We start from the raw sequence: 17,313 nt of genomic DNA, 5'->3' as shown, positions 1-17,313 counted from the left end.
TTTTATGTAAGATTTAGTTTTTTATATATTGAATGATTTTGGGACATTGATTTTATATAAGATTCCTAACATCGTGATTGATTAATAATTTTTAGAGGTTGATTAATACAAATACTTGAAGAAATTATGTTTGACTGTATTTATAATCTTGAATTGCTTAAATATTGATTAAAAAATCAGTATTTTTATTCAGAAATTGTTATTGCAAGTGTGATTATTGTAAATATTGTGTCTGAAAAACAAATTTTGCGTTCGCATGGCACCAAAAAGCACTTAACTATTTTTTTTTTGAAAAAAAAATTTATTAGTTATATGTAGTCATTGTAAACAATTTTATGCATTTAAGGATTAGATTTATTATAAATATTTTAACAGGAATGAGAAAATATTTTAAAAGAAAATTTACCGGTGAAGTAGAAGAAGAACAAAAAAATTTTATTATACACTAGATTATATGACTTTTATAAATGTATTAATTTTAAAAAGTTTGACCCCACAATCTAAATTTTCTAGCTCTGCCCTACGTGGCATGCACATATACCTTATGTAATATACAAGAACAACTTTTTAATTGTAGAAATAGATTAAAAAGTTTTAACAGAAGGATCATACTACCATTTGATTTAACGTACACAAATTAATTTATCAATTTTTAACAAAAAAGTAAAATAAATCAACTTCTACGACAAATTAACATTTTTATTTTATTTAAAAAATTTAGATTTGACTTCGACAGGCGGGTCAGCTAACAAGTATTTAGATTTCTAAACAAATTAAAAATTTTATTTTATTTAAAAATTTTAGCTTAATTATTAATATTATTTATATTTTCTTTCAAAATTTAATTATTAATACACCACGTAATTATACTAACATAAAAACATAAAATCTTAACAATTTCAATAGTTAAACTATTATTTAATTTATTTAAATATTCTAAAATTTTTTTTTCTTTTGATTTCCCTTTCACCAAATTGAACTTTGTGGAAATAATTCTAATTTTGTGTAAAAAGACAGCAATGCTTACCTAATTATGTCTTCCATTGGTTTTATTGTCAACCATATGTTTGATTCAACTGGCTTCAGTCAATGTGAATAATAATAATAATAATAATAATAATAATAATAATAATAATAATAATAATAATAATAATAATAATCCAACTTAATAAATTTGTGTTCTTTTCAACTACTGCTTTGCATGCATTATGACTTTTTTTAAGCTTGGTTTTACACTTATAATTTATAGTGTTTCACATTTACAATTATAATATATATATTTTTTAAAAATTACAAGTCATAAACCAAACAAATTATATTGGATTTATTTTCAAGAAAAAAAACATTATTTAGCTTTTTTAGGATGAAATTCGATTCATCGAGAATTAAGAATTCGATTAGTTTGACCAATGATAAATAATCGAAAATAGTGCAAAACATTGTGAACTTGTGAAAAAGCTTAAATTGTTGGTTCAATCGGATTGATTAAACTAATTACGAAGAGTAATTTTCAATATTTAAATTTATATGAATACAAATGATTTTCTAAAACAATTACAAGAAATAATAATAATAAAAAGCATAGTCAACGATATATATTTTGAGTCAACTCAATTAATATAAATATAAATTTAATTCAATTTAATTTCACCATCAAAAGTTAATAAATTTTAATTCGCTCAATATAAACATGAACATGACTTGAATCAGAAATGGCATGGACTCAAAATGATCAGAAAAATGACTCAAAAACAAAATAATTTGAACTTGAAAATACAGAAAGAAAACCACAAACTCAAAATAACCCCGACAATTAACTCATGACCCAATCCAAGGTGACTAGAACCTGAATTGATTTAACTCGAAAACTCGACTCAAAACCTAATTCAAACTGGAATGAACCAAAAAAATTAAAACCAAATTAACATTATCCAGATCAATCATATCTAACACTCTCAACTAAGATGATCCAAATCGAAAAACTTAAAAATTTTAAAACTCGAATTTAACCCTAGCAAAACTAACCTAACCCTCCCAATTGAAATATATAAAACTCCAAAAAGCAAAAAGGGATTTAAAAAGTTATCATGTATTTTCTTTATATATTATAAATTTAAAATTATATATTATTATATTTTAATTTTGTAACCGAGGTTACAAATTTTAAGAAAACTTTTAAGAAATAATTAAATATAATATAATTAATACATACAATAAAAAAAACTAGTTTATATATATAATAAATATATTAGGGTAAATTATATTTAATGTCACTAAACAATTAGCAAGTTCATGCTTTGGTCATTAAACTATTCAAAAATTTTCATTTAAGTAACTAAGTTGTTAAAATCATTGTTGTATGCCCTTCGTTGTTTGCACCGCCTACACCAATTGAAAGCGCTCATTCCCCTTCTCTTCTACAATTCATTTTTTTCATGAAATATTTTGAATGTCACAAATCTACAAATCAAACTCCAAACAACTTTCTTCTCCGATCTCCGACTCTGATCATCATATTGACTTGGATCTAAGGTATATTATTCTACTCATTGATGGGTATTGATCCAATATCGTACCTATCGTTGAATTGTTGCTTGGATTCACCAACTGGATTTTTAAAAAAAATTAACAACCCACTGACTTAAATAAAAACTTTTAAATAGTGCAGTGATCATTTTGTAACTTTTTGAAGTTGAGTAACTAAAATATAAACTTACTAAAAGTTTAGTGACCTTGAGTGTAGTTTACCCTTAATTATATGAATTATTGATATTAAGGATAAGATAATTAAAAGAAAAAGAAAAGAAGAAAAAAGGCGCGGGGAAATTAAAGAAAAGTAAATGGGAACATGAAGTCAAGTCATCTTCCTCGTGGATGTTCTATAAGTTAAGGTAGAGACTGGTCCTCTTCATCAACCATGGAAACACTCTCCACCTTCTATTTAAAAAAAAAAAATAATTCCAAAACACTCATTTTTCTCTTTTTCTTTTTCCTCTTCTGTGTAAAATCTAAGATCATTTATAAGAAAGGAAGACTTCATTGTCACCCACTCACCTAACAAAGAGCAATCAGAAAAGGAAAAAAAAAGGGGGCGAAAATGATGAAGAAAGGAAAGGGAATTTTAATCCCTAATTTGAAGCTCTCTCTTTCTCCTCCTGCACCTGACAATTCCTTCGCTAAATTCTTGTAATCTCTTAATTTACTTATTACGACGTCCTTTTATTTGTTTTTTTTTCAAATTTGATACTATTTAAAAAAAATTATTTTGGTGATGAATGTTTTTCATTTCAGAACACAAAGTGGTACGTTCAAAGACGGTGATCTCCTCATCAACAAGGACGGAATTCGAATTCTCTCTCAATCCGAGCATGAACTTGTATGATTCTTCAAAAAGAAATTTGGTTAAAATATACTGTTAGTCCCTCTACTTTTTGACAAAATTTGAGATTTATTCCTCATGGCTTATACTTAAAAAATAAATAAATTCTCTTATTTTTTTGTTGAAAAACCTTAATTCAATTATCAAAATTATTAATAATTTATATCAAAATTTGTCAATGACATTGATTAGGCTATCATGTTTTTTTATGAAATGATTGGATTAGAATTTTTAAATTAAAAGAAAAGTATAGAGACTAATCTTAAACTTTACCAAAGTACAGGGACTAGTAGCACATCTTGACCTTTTAAAAAATATTTTTATTATTCAGATTTTTTCTAAATGTATTGCCGGGTTACTTTACATAAGCTTGAATTGTTATTTTCCGGTTTCAAAATTTTGTAACTTGTTCTTTTCTTTTCTTTTCTTTTCTTTCTTTCTTTTTCAAAGCCTTCGCTAATTAAGCCATCAGAAGCTGAATCTGACAATCGGTTGAATTTGGAAGATATGGATACGATTAAAGTTGTTGGAAAAGGTAATGGTGGAATTGTGCAATTGGTCCAACACAAATGGACTCTCCAGTTCTTTGCATTAAAGGTATTTGTCAAAATGCCTGGTTTAACACTTTCTGTTTGTTTTTTTAGAAGCAAAAATTATTGCCCTTTAGGTGAAGCAGGGATTGCTTCATTAACCTCCGCCCTGGTTTTGCATAGAAAGCATTCATGTCCATAGATTTCTTTTAGGTAAATTTCATAGTCACCCAGTTATTAATAAATATTTTTTTACTCACTCAACTATGAAATGTTTTTAAATAGGCGGTCAACTATTCAATTTTGTCTTCTTTCTTTTCTTCACCAATCGTGGCAGCTTTTAAAATAGTCATAATAGTAATTTTAACCCTTAACATCTGCACATGGTATAATTTGAGTGACCAAGAAAGAAAAAAATGAATAATTTGATGATCATTTTATAATTTTTCATAATTGAATGATCAAAGAATAAATTTATTAATAGTTGGGTGATTACTAGTACAATTTACCGTTTCTTTTATATATCCATAACAGCTCCATACTGCTCCCACCTCACTTATTTTACTAATGATTTTTCAATTTAATATTATGAAATTATGTATTTTTAATTTATTCATAAACATAATTTTGATATATAATTTTTTAGTATATATGTATAATATAAATATATAAAGTATGTCTAATATATTCACATATCTATGACTCTTATATATGTATACTAAATATATATAAAAAATACATTTAAAGATTATAAGGGGTAACATAGTGATCATAGAAGTCCGACAGGGCGGATGAAGTAGGCATTTATCACAATTGTCCTACTTAACTGTGAGCATGCACCTACCATTCGAAGTGGATTGATGCAAAATACGTAGAGTGATTTGGGTTACAGTATTGATGTATTTCCTGTTATAGAAAGGCAACTGTTGTTGGTTTTGTTACCTCTATGAATTCTTGATATCATAGAAGCTATTCTTCTGAAGCAGATATTGTTGTTCCATTGTTATCAGGTTATTCAAATGAACATCGAGGAGTCGGCTCGCAAGCAGATAGCAAAAGAACTGAAAATAAACCAATCCTCTCAGTGTCCATATGTTGTTGTTTGTTACAAGTCTTTCTTTAACAACGGTGCCATTTCGATCATCTTGGAGTATATGGATGATCCTTAGCAGATTTTCTGAAAAAGGTTAAATCCATTCCCGAACCGTATCTTGCTGCAATATGTAAGCAGGTTGGTACACTCGAAACTTCGAATTATATCAAGTTATTTCGGTATGCATTTTGAAGATGGCTCTCGTTAACGCAGGTGCTCCAGGGCTTGATCTATCTTCATCACGAAAAACACATTATCCATCGCGACTTAAAGCCGTCTAACCTGTTAATAAATCATAGAGGAGAAGTCAAGATTACTGACTTTGGTGTTAGTGCAATAATGACAAGCACCTCGGGACTAGCAAGCACTTTTGTTGGAACGTACAACTATATGTCGGTAAGTAACTTACCTTTATGATCAATATAAATCCCATCAAATTGAATATGGTTGTATATTATGAGCCTGATTCTTACAATTGAACAGGAAATCATTTAAAGCTTTTAGTATAGTAAAAGTATTAAGCAGTGCATTATATTAAAGATCAAATTGGTCATTTTAATTAAAAATTTTTATTGTTAAAAATTGGTCTATATATGTAAAATGAGGTATACATGGCATGTCACATGTAACTATTTGGTTCTTCTATCAACCAACCATGTTAGTTTTTAACAATAAAAATTGATGAAATTTTTAATTGAAAAAACCAGTTTGCTCTTTAATATAATGTATAGAAATTAATTTACTTGTAGGGTCTCCATGGTATTTTTATCCTTCTAAAATCTATTCCTTAATTCAAGTCTCTTTGCTAATCGGAAACAAATTATTAGTAGATCAGTAATGTTGTTTTACTATAATTTGTTCAAAATTTATGTTAGCTTGTTAATTTCTAATATACTTAATTTGTTAGCCTGAGAGAATTATTGGTGGTAATTATGGCAATAAAAGTGATATTTGGAGCTTGGGGCTAGTGTTGCTTGAGTGTGCAACTGGTGAGTTCCCGTATTCCCCACCCGACCAGGCGGAAGGATGGACAAATTTTTATGAGCTCATGGAACAAATTGTTCAACAACCACCACCTTCTGCACCTTCAAATAATTTTTCTCCCGAGTTTTGCTCGTTTATTTCTGCATGGTTAGATCATTTCTCCCGAATTTTGCTCCTTTTTTTTTCTTTTTCACTTGGATTTTATAGAATTTTTTTACCATACGAGTTTACATCACCCGGCCTTGGGGTTCTTTTATACATGGCAGTGTACGAAAGGACCCGAAAGAAAGAAAGTCGGCACCCGAATTGCTGGTATTTAAACATCCGGATTCCTCTATGGCACACCATTGTTTCAAGCATCAAGAAATTCATTACATATATGTTTACATCTGAGTTTCAATGTGCATGCAGGCACTTCCATTCTTGAACATGTACAATGACTTGGACGTGGACCTCTCGTCTTACTTCAACAACTCCGGATCGCCACTCGCACAACTTTAGAACTTAAGTGGTAGGTCTATGCTTAGGTTTGGTGGTATAAATTTTCTAAATATGGGATTGTTCTCCTCTACTTCAGGACTCCGCCTCGGAATTAAAAGTTCAAATGCTTTGATCTGGAACCGGTCATAAGGCTTTCGTTTCTTATTGTTGAAGAACTTGTTTTCACTTTGATGAAATGAAAACCATCTTGTCTTTGCTTCATATATGAATGGTATTAGCTTAGGATACAAATAATGAAATTGGTGATAAAGCGCTTCATGCCTTTTAAACCCGGGGGGGGGGGGTTGAGTTGTTAATTTCTTGTTTCCCTTAAAAGGGGTCAAAGTTGGCTCTTGTACTAAATATTGGATTACATTTTGCCCCTTCTACTAAAAAATAAGTAAATTAATCCCTGTCCATTAGATCAAAGAACAAACTAGTCCTCTTGTTAAAGATGTCATTTATTTTTATTGTTAAAAATTTGTTCATATATGCCAGAATGAGGTACACATCTCATGCCATGTAAAACTATTTGATTGTTCTGTTAGCCACCCCAATTTTTAATAATAGAAATGAATGAAATTTTTAAAAGAAATGACAAATTTGCTCTTTAATCTAATGTAAAATGATTACTTTGTTCATTTTTTGAGTAAAGAGAGAAAAGCACAATTTGACTTCTAGTATAAGGGCCTTCATAGTATTTTTACCCTTAAAAAGGTATTTTTTGAAAATATTTTATCTTTGTGCTTGGAAAACAAGAGGAACTCTTCATGCTTCGATTGCAAGTAACTGTTCAAAGCAAAACCAACAGTTACCTTCTTCTTGACAGGGTTCAGGCTCCAGAAATAGCCGATCGGACTTGAAAGAATGTCAACAAAACCCAAAGTTTTAGAACTACAGACGGTTTTTAGTTCTCGTTGTCACTAAAGTGCAGGACTTATTCGAGCAGCCGTCATGATGGCAAGGCCCGAAATTAAGCATCAAAGAAAATAAAAAAAGTTCCACTGCCAGATGAGTCGAATATCGGATCGGAGGTACAACTTATTGCTGTGTGTTAATATTCCCATATTTGAAAGATAATGTTGTGTGTTAGCCATATTCTGGTTGATTCTTGGATGAAGAATAAATTTGACAATCTTTGTAGCAACAATGTGTATGGATGTATTGTTAGGACGTAGGGTTTTAACCTCAAAGAGCTGCTTGACTGCAAAACATGTAAAAATCATCAAATCCATGGTATTATATGCCAATCAACTTTGCCTTTTCTTCTATCCATATGTTCGGTAAAACTATAATGGAGACTTTTGTACTAAGATTTGGATTGCATTTTGCTCTCTTAACTCAAAAATTGTAAATTAATCTCTATATGTTAGATAAAAGAGTAAAATGATTCTTTTGTTAAAAATCCCATCGATTTCTACGATTAAAAGTTGATATCTATAAGTCAGAATAAAGTACACAGGGCACACCACTTGTATCTGTCTGGTTATTCTATTAGCCATACCAATGTTTAATAGTAGAAATGAATAAATTTTTTAATTGAAATGACCATTTTGCTCTATGATTTAACATGCAATGACTAATTTGTCCCATTTTTTTTAGTAAAGAAGGTAAAATGTAAGTTGACACTTAATACAAGGCCCCTATTGTACTTTTACTCGTATGTTCACCTAAATTCTAAAAAATAAAACTAAATCTAAAAAAGTGCTCAGTAAAAGCTCAATTAGACTGAACAAGCTCATTAATCATTCGAGTTTGCTTGAATGTAACGAGCCCGAGCTTGAAACGCCATGTGTATCTCATTCTTATGTACAAAGATCAATTTTTAATACTAAAAATAGATAAAATTTTAACAGAATGATCACTTTACTCTTTGATCTAACTTACAATAACTAATTTGTACATTTTTTGAATTGAGAGAGCAAAATGTAATCCAACTTTTAATATAAGATCCTCTATGATACTTTTAGATTGTATGTTCACTTAAATTCAAGACATTAGAGGCAAATCCAAAAGAGCGTCTATTATTCAAGTTTGCTTGAATCTAATCCATCCGATATTGAAAAATCAAATACTCAACTTTTTTTAACAAAGTTTCTCTTTGCTTGAATATATATACTCAACTCGATTCACTTACAACCCTTACAACTCTACCCGACTTTCCTAGTCATTAAGAAGTTAATTGAGTATATATATTGCATGATTAAGTATACAAAGATAAAACTTTTTTAACATTACAAATAAGCCAAGTAAAAAGGTTAATTTGGCTTAAATCATATGCATTTGTTTCTATCATTTGAACAAAATAAAAGCCTTATGATATAGAACACAACAATATATACGTGTCAAAAAGGGTCTTAGAGATTTTTAAGGCACCCTTTTGCCGTCATGTTTTCTTCTTAAATTTTCTCTGTGCTTTTAAGTCCAAGACAATGACTGTAATATTGTCTTTGCTTCCTTTACTAAGAGCAAGCTTTGAGAGATAATCAGCTGCAGATTGAGCAGCAAGGTCAATTCCTTCACCCCTTTCTGCAGGTAATTTATCACCATGCTTTTTATGCCAAAGGAGGATCCGTTTCCGAGCCACTTCGCAAGCTTCCTCGTTGCTTATTACGTCCCATAACCCGTCACTGGCTAGGATAAGGCACTCATCTTCTTTGACTCGAGGGACGAACATTACTTCCGGATTGGGAATTATCCATGGTTTTAAGTATCTGTCACCTGATAAAAAAGGATTCAGAATCGAAATGTTTTGAGTCCAGTGAAAGGGGAAAAAACATCATGGAGGCTCCTGTACTAGGAGTTAGGTCAAATTTGCCCCATTAATCCCTGTACGTTAGTTCAAATAGCAAATTGCTCATTTTTATTAAAAATTTCATCCATTTCTACAGTTAAAAACTAGTGTGGTTGATAGAATAATCAAACAGTTACACGTAGTATGTCACAAGTACCTCATTCTGACATAAAAACCAGTTTTTAACCGTAGAAATGGATGTAACTTTTAACAAAACGACCAATTTGCTTTTTGATCTAATGTAAAAGGACTAATTTGCCCATTTTTTTAGTACAAGGGCTTCCACGATACTTTTATCGATTGTAAACACGTACCAATGGACCTTGACATTGCTAGAACACCAAAAACACGAGATCCGTTCCATTGGATGACCTTGCCTCCTGCAGCTTCTATCCTTGCATGTTCATCTTCTCTATCAGGCTGTAGAAAAGGCTCAATATAAACAACAATGTCTTTGAAAATTGTATGTCTTGCGGAAAAATAACTTGAAATAGGCATGCCTTACTTTGTGGTCTACTGATAACGGCATCGGATGTTTTCCCCGGTAGAGAACAGCCCTCGAATCGCCACTATTGGCGACAATTATATGAGTTGGACTAACAACCGCAACTACAGCTGTCGAACCGACAGTTTCGGGGGCAATAGGTTTGTTATCGGAATCATTCACACCGTTACAAACTCCTCCGATCTCAGCATCGACTTTGATGAAACAATTGGAGAACGCTTTCTTCCATAGCTCCTGCCAATCGTGCCTGATATTTCCCTCGCGGATACATGATTTCGCCCTTTCTATCTCCTCGGCTAAAGCCAAATGCATACGTTCACGACAATAGTTCGCAACCTATGCAAGAAACCGTCTCCTTTTAGATCAACCAACTCAGAATAACACATAGAGTTCCGATATAGCAATGGATCATATTTCCTACATGCATATTACGTGCAAGATACATAGATAGATAGAAACCGAAGCATACCTGACACCCTCCATGTCCATCGTAGACACCGTAGAAATGAGCCGTTAGGTCACGGTTCATTCCGTTTGTTACACTTTCGGCTTTGAGGATTTGACTAGGGACTTGCAAAAATCGAGGTATAGCCACAAAAGCATCTTCCATCTCTGGTCTCCTACCACATATGGATGTAAATCCCCAAAGGGGTATGTTTCCTAATTCAAACAGACACTTGGTTTCTGTTTTTCTTACCTTCTTTTGTTGCGGTACGTCAAGGAACGAGTCCGATTCCGATGATTTCTTATCGGATTCATCGGACTTGTTGCCGGAATTAACCTCTAATCCCGAAATTTCCTCAACAGATATACTACTAATATCACAAGCTACAAATTGAGTAGATGATATAGATCCATCTTCCTCATTTCCTTGATTATATTCTCTAGAAATACAACTGTCATCCGACTTGACTCGATTCAATTCAACGACCCTATTATCCCCTCTATTACAAGTTTGATCCGATTCGTTTTCCGATAACAAACTCCCTTTCTCCGCAACAAGCTTACAACCGTTAACGCCGGCGGCGGCGCGTGTCGTCGTTCTCGAATTATTTCTAATCACTTCACCTAAACTAACAGCACAAGGACCAGATACTTCTTCCATCATTCAAATTTATTTACTCCTCGAGTCACTTTTAATCACCCTTTTCTTATTCAATCATATACAACCCCTAATAATGAAATTACAAATTGAAATTATAAAAACCTACAAGTTGGATGTCTCTAGATTCTAAAAAATACACCTTTCATATCTGGACTTTCTTTTAGTAAAAAGATCGAACAGATGGTGGGTGACTTCTTTTTTTACCAACCCTTTTAGAACTTTGATATCTATGCAACGGGAAATATATGATGAAAAAATCCAAAAAAGAAAAGATAGTTCTTTAAATCCTAACTTTGAACAAATTCAAAGAACTAAAAAGCAGACGAGAGATCATGAAAAAGTGGGGAGAAAATTTAAAAAAATTGCATTTCCTCTAAGGAAGGCAATTCATTACAGCCTCATGCAACGTTTGGTGTGTTTCTTATGCCTAAGTCAGCCTTCGTTCCACTCCAAAAAGCAAAGATGAGTCACTAACTAATCTGTTCACCTGTGATGAAAATTTCTTTTAAAGAACAAAGGACACGTAAAAGAATTTAAGAACAAACAAAGTGTAAGCTTTTATGAAGGGAAGAGTTGCTTGGTTGTATGAAACACTGAAATATATCAGAGCTTAAACCAAAAAAAAAAAATTAAAAATAAAATTAAAAATAAAAGAAAAAGAAGAAAGTGAAAATGATGGATGCCAGAAAATGGAGGAAGAACATAATGAAGAAGAACACCTGTCCTATATTAGTCGACAAAGGAACATTAGATAATGTTAGGGAAACGAATTAAACTAACCTAAAGAATCTACACGTATGCTCATGAAGAAAAATAAAAAGTTTGAAATATCCCCAACAATTATTTTAAAATGGTTACTTTCACTACAGTCCTCTGAATTATGGTTGAATTTTGGATTGGGTACTAAATTTTGAAATATTTCAATTGAATCATGAAACTAGACCTGATCATGGGTTGAGCCACCTGACCCGAAAAATAGGCTTTGGCAAAAAAAACGAGACTCGTTAATGGGTTGAGTCTTGGATAAGCTTTTTTGGCCCCAATCCGGCTCGAATTTATATAAAAAAAAGGTTGTTTTTTGGTGTTGTTTTGGTGTCGTTTCGCTATTATATTGCTACTATTTTGTTGTTATCATTTGGATATTGTATAACTCTTATTTTATTATTAATTTTGTTACTATTTTAGAGGTATTTATTTGCTAAGTTGCATCTATATTACTGCTATTTAAGTATAAATATTTTTTTAATTTATTTTTATTTTGTTGGGAATCATTTATTTTAATGCTTTTTTTGTGTATTTGTTGTATTATATTTTTTAAATTTGTTTTTACATAAAAACAATAATATAAAAAAATTAGTACGGGCAGGCCAGGTCGGGCTCAAATTTTAACATTTTCATTCGGATAGAACTTGGAAAAAAATTTAGGCCCATTTTTCAGATCAAGTCGAGTCTAAAAAATGGACCTAAAATTCTATTGAGACCCGACCCCATAAGCACCTCTTCATGAATCTGATGTATAGTTCGATTTTTTTTCCTTTTATATGTAATGTTAACTTAGTTTTCAGGCATTCGAGAATAGTTATTAATTCTTATGTGTTAGAAAAAGAAAATGCATCATATTTAAACTTATTCTTTAGATAGGTAAAGTCATTTTATTTGCATGATAAGTCTAATTACAATTTTAGTATTATTGTGTTGAAATTTGAGATTTGATCTTTTATTTTGCGCAATTCTGTCCTTCTGATTTTATAATGTTATTATTTGATTAAAGCTGATGATATCTTTAGCTACTGTCGATAAAACGATGATGTAAGATCAAGTGAAAATCCAATCAATCATGTTCAATCAATAATGAATTTTCATGTTAACCTAATGCTTAAGAAAATTGTTTTAATTCCCTAAACAAGAGCTGTTTTTTTTTTAAATCATGTCTTCACTTCAATAGATGTAAGTAATGACGTTATCAATTTAAACATACTAATGATGTTATAAAAGTTAAAGGATTAAATCAGGCGAAATTAAAGACATATATAACAAAGGGATTCAAACCATAACTAGATCCGAAAGATAGGATTCAATCGAAAAGTTTTGAAATTTAAAGGGCCAATTTAGAATTTAAACACAATTCAGGGACCTTTAGTGACATTAACCCTTATATAAATTATTTAAATACTAATATATTATCATTAAATGTTTGAAAGGAAAGAGAAAAGCATCAAGTACTTGTCTGGTAGCAATTAAATTAAAACAAATTTTTTAAAAATAAAAAATAAAGAACATGTGAAAGTGAATAAGTCCTATGCAGGATTTTGCCACGTAAAAAGATATGGAAAATCAGGTTGGTGACCAAAGAACAAAGTGATAAAGAGAGAGAAAATTAAAAAAATTGAAAAGGGTGAGTGACGTGCAAAGTTTATGTTTAGTATTTTAGAATTTTATTTTATTTTTTTAGGCCCAAAAGATATTATTGTATTTATTATTTAATTATTTAATTTAGAGAGAGAAAATGGGGGTGGGGAGATGAATGTAGATCAAATTCAAAGGTAGGTTTAGTTATTTTTAATTTTTTTTGGTAGGGTTGATAAATGGATTCATGAACTGACAAACCCTAATTTCTTTTTCTTTTTATTTTACTATTAGGTCTTTTTTTTTTCTTGGATTCTTCGTTTTTTTCCCACCCTCTTATTTCTCACCACGTGTTTTTGTTTTTTATAAAGTTCTTTTTTTCTTTTTACTATTAGATTATTTATTGGATTTAATGTTAAAATAATAAATGAATGTGTTACCAGCCAGGACACGACCTTAAATGTTATTGGCTGCCACTTTCCTGCATTTTATTAGTATCCTTAAATTTTTGTCAAGTTACAAAATAGTCATTAAACTATCCTTAAATTTTCATTTAAGTTACTGGGCTATTAAAAGCGTTGATGTATAGATTTTTCTGTTTGCATCATGCACCAATTGAAAGTTCTTCTTTCCCTTTTCTTCTATAATTCGGTGTACTTTTTCCCCATGATACAGCTTTAAATGTCATGAATATCTGAACCAAAATCTAAACAACTTTCTTCTCTGGTTTCAGACATGGGCCGTCAGATCAACTTAGATCTAGATATGTTCTACTTAAATGAAAACATTCGAATATTTTAATAGCTTCTCTATAATTTTTTTAAGTTGAGTAACCAATAAGTAAAGTTATTAATAATTCGGTGACCTTAGAGTAATTTACCCAAATATTTAAATAGTTGTACATTTAATATAAAAACAAAAGGAAATGGCATGTATTAGCTTGCAATGTTACAATAATTGTTGCAATATGAGATAAGATATTTGTATGTGAAATTTTACTTGTGAATGTTGACCATTTTTTAGTTGTAATAATAAATTAATTTATTATTATTCTATATTTACTTTGAGATTGGGCAAAAAGATAAACTTGTAAAAGAAAAGACTAGGATATTTTTTAAGACTGCTTATGGGCTTAGTATTTATTTTAAAATAAATGGGTGTTTAAGGAATTTGGATATACATTAAAATATGATAGTTGTTCTAGATGTAACTATTAATAGTTTAGAGTTGATTATTGAATGATAAATTATTTACCTGTATTTTTCACATTTTGAGAGTTTAATATTTACAATAATTGGCTGAAAACGAGAAGATGATTTATTTGATTTATTCGATGACATATAATAAAGAATAATTAGGCAAAAAAAATCAAAAACTAAGAAGTTAAAGACCAGTTAAAAACCTAAAAACTAGACTTCCAAGTTTCAATTTTTGTGGATTTTTTTATTATATTTTGTTTCATTTTTTATCTTACAGTATTGGCTACATAAAATTAAAATGCAAATATGCTTAGTATGCTTAAGTAAATTAGATGATTATCAAATGTTGCACTGAACTTAGTGTAATAAACTTAGTGTTACAACATTAGTTGTTACAGTGAATTAAATACAGTTTCGAAACCAAGCACTTTCAATTCACAAAAAAGTAGATGAAATAATGCTATTTGTGTGGCTCAAGTTTTACCCTGAAATGGCATTCAGAAATACCCCTGGTTCACAATTAATGGCGCCATAGTATGATGTTATTTTCAAGATGATTTTGCTTGCTTCGGTATATATATATGTATGTATGTATGCATGCATGCATGCATGCGTGTGTGTATATATATGCATGTATATATTGGATCTATCAAATTTTGATCCGAACTCGAAATTCCAATCCGAATCTCAACCTGAGTCAACCATAAATTGTCAACAATCATAACTTGCTCAACTTGAGCCTGAAATTACCCTAATCGGAAAACCTGACAACTCTGAAATAACTTGAACTTGAAACTATCTCGAACCCAAAATGATTTGAGCCTGCAATGACTCAAAAATATAAATCCAACCCAAATTGACCTAATCCAAAACCAACCAGACCGGCGAGGTCAGCTATATCCATATGTGTAGCATGCAAAACGGAGGATAGTCACTCAGTCTCCGAATTATCTACTGAAATGATAGGAGAAAAACATACCAACCTTAATAATTTCATTCCTTTGTTTTGCAGCTTGATTCTCGAGCCATAACACACTGGATTTATCTCAAGAATCTAAACAAAATTCATTAGAGACAATAGTCAGTCATCCCTATCTATATGTGTGTGTGTATATAACACATATACAAAATTCTGATGTTTAAGCATTGAAAAATTTCATTCGAAATTCACGACTCTTTCTCATAACATGCGAATTGAGGACTAGCATTGTGCAGAGAACCAGCATAAGCATTAAATGCAAACCTGTTACACGAAGTGAAGCATCAGAGGACATTTGAAATGTTATTTCTTTTGGGTATCTTCCATGTTCAGGGTTCGTGGCTGTCCCTCTCAACAATGTTATCTCCAAAGTGAGAACCTGCTTTCTGTTGAGAAGTAAACAGTTAGCAGTTAGCAGGGTAGTTAGATTCTGTTATATGCAAGTTAGTTAGTTAGTTTGTTAGCAAAGTCTATAAATGTAGAATACATTATCATTATTGAATTATGATGGATGATTTTTGATTTTTGTTTTTTGTACCATTTTTCTTCAACTTGAACCTTCATCTTCTATACCTGTTCCCTCTTCTTCGCCTTGTATGCCCATATCTTCTTCTCCTTCTTCTGTATCTCCGGAACCTACTGGTACTTCGTTATGCCGTACTACAAGGTCTGTCAAGCCGCCTACTTGGATGAAGGATTACGTCTGCTCTAGCCAGTCGTTCACTTCTTGTGCCACAGGTTTGTTTCCTATTGCTCGAGTTTATTCTTCTTTCCATTTGCCTATTCATACTCAGTTGTTTGCTGCCCATATTTCTTCTTTAATTGAACCCCACACTTATGCTGAGGCCATCTTGGATCCACGGTGGGTTGATGCTATGCAACAAGAGATTCGAGCTTTGGAGACCAATGGTACATGGGAGGTTGTTCCTTTACCTGCTGGTGTTGTTCCCATTGGTTGCAAGTGGGTTTATAAAATTAAATATACTTCTGATGGTTCGGTGGAGCGTTTTAAAGCCCGTCTTGTTGGGAAAGGTTATAGTCAGAAGGCTGGTATTGATTTTCAAGAGACATTTTCTCCTGTCGTTAAACATGTAATGGTTCGGACTGTGGTCAGCATGTCAGCCATTCATGATTGGCCTCTTTTTCAGATGGATGTTTACAATGCCTTTCTCCAAGGGGACTTGTGTGAAGAAGTTTATATGGAACTTCCGGATGGTTTTCGCAGCCAGGGGGAGTCTCGTGTATGTCGTCTGCGTAAGTCATTATATGGTCTGAAGCAAGCTTATCGACAGTGGAATTTAAAGCTTACTGAGGCCTTAATACGAAGAGGATATGTACAAAGCAAGTACGATTATTCCTAGTTCACAAAAAGGAATGGAGGTAACATAGTCATCTTACTCATTTATGTAGATGATCTGTTAATGAAAGATTTAGGTGTGTTGAAGTATTTTCTTGGAATAGAAGTGATGAGATCGAACAAAGGGATTATATTGAATCAACGAAAGTATGCTTTGGAGTTGATAGCTGATCTGGGATCAGGGGAAGCAAAGTCAGTATGTACACCACTTGAGCAGAATCAAAAACTTACCTCGGTTGAATATGATGAGTCTGTGCAAACAAAGGTTAATGGAGATGATTTAATTACGGATGTTACAGTGTATCAACGGCTGTTGGGAAGATTGTTATATCTGACCAAAACGCGACCAGATATAATGTTTGCAGTTCAGCACTTGAGTCAGTTCATGCATAAACCAAAAAAACCACATTTGGAGGCTGCTTTTCGGGTGGTACGGTACATAAAGAAAAATCCTGGTCAAGGCATTTTATTATCTGGAGCAAGCAAACTGCAACTGATTGCCTTTTGTGATTCTGACTGGGCTTCGTGTCCTATGTCTAGGAGGTCGGTGACTGGTTTTTGT

At 31.6% G+C, this 17,313-nt stretch overlaps 1 protein-coding gene and 1 pseudogene across 1 annotated transcript; one reads left to right on the top strand and one right to left on the bottom strand.

The window, feature by feature from the left end:
- The first annotated feature begins 2,838 nt into the window (after positions 1 to 2,838).
- LOC107932190 (mitogen-activated protein kinase kinase 2-like) lies at positions 2,839 to 6,688 on the top strand (annotated as a pseudogene).
- A 1,837-nt stretch (positions 6,689 to 8,525) lies between these two features.
- Positions 8,526 to 11,647, bottom strand: LOC121219222 (protein phosphatase 2C 77). The gene is made up of 4 exons (XM_041096988.1): positions 10,235 to 11,647; positions 9,766 to 10,101; positions 9,575 to 9,680; positions 8,526 to 9,187 (listed from the first exon to the last, which is right to left on the bottom strand). The coding sequence occupies exons 1-4, from the start codon at positions 10,871 to 10,873 to the stop codon at positions 8,853 to 8,855; spliced, it is 1,416 nt and encodes a 471-aa protein (XP_040952922.1). The 5' UTR covers positions 10,874 to 11,647; the 3' UTR covers positions 8,526 to 8,852.
- Positions 11,648 to 17,313: the final 5,666 nt, after the last annotated feature.

Source organism: Gossypium hirsutum, chromosome D07 (genome assembly GCF_007990345.1).
Source record: "Gossypium hirsutum isolate 1008001.06 chromosome D07, Gossypium_hirsutum_v2.1, whole genome shotgun sequence".
Lineage (NCBI taxonomy): Eukaryota > Viridiplantae > Streptophyta > Magnoliopsida > Malvales > Malvaceae > Gossypium > Gossypium hirsutum.
This window is presented reverse-complemented; position numbering and strand designations above follow the sequence as displayed.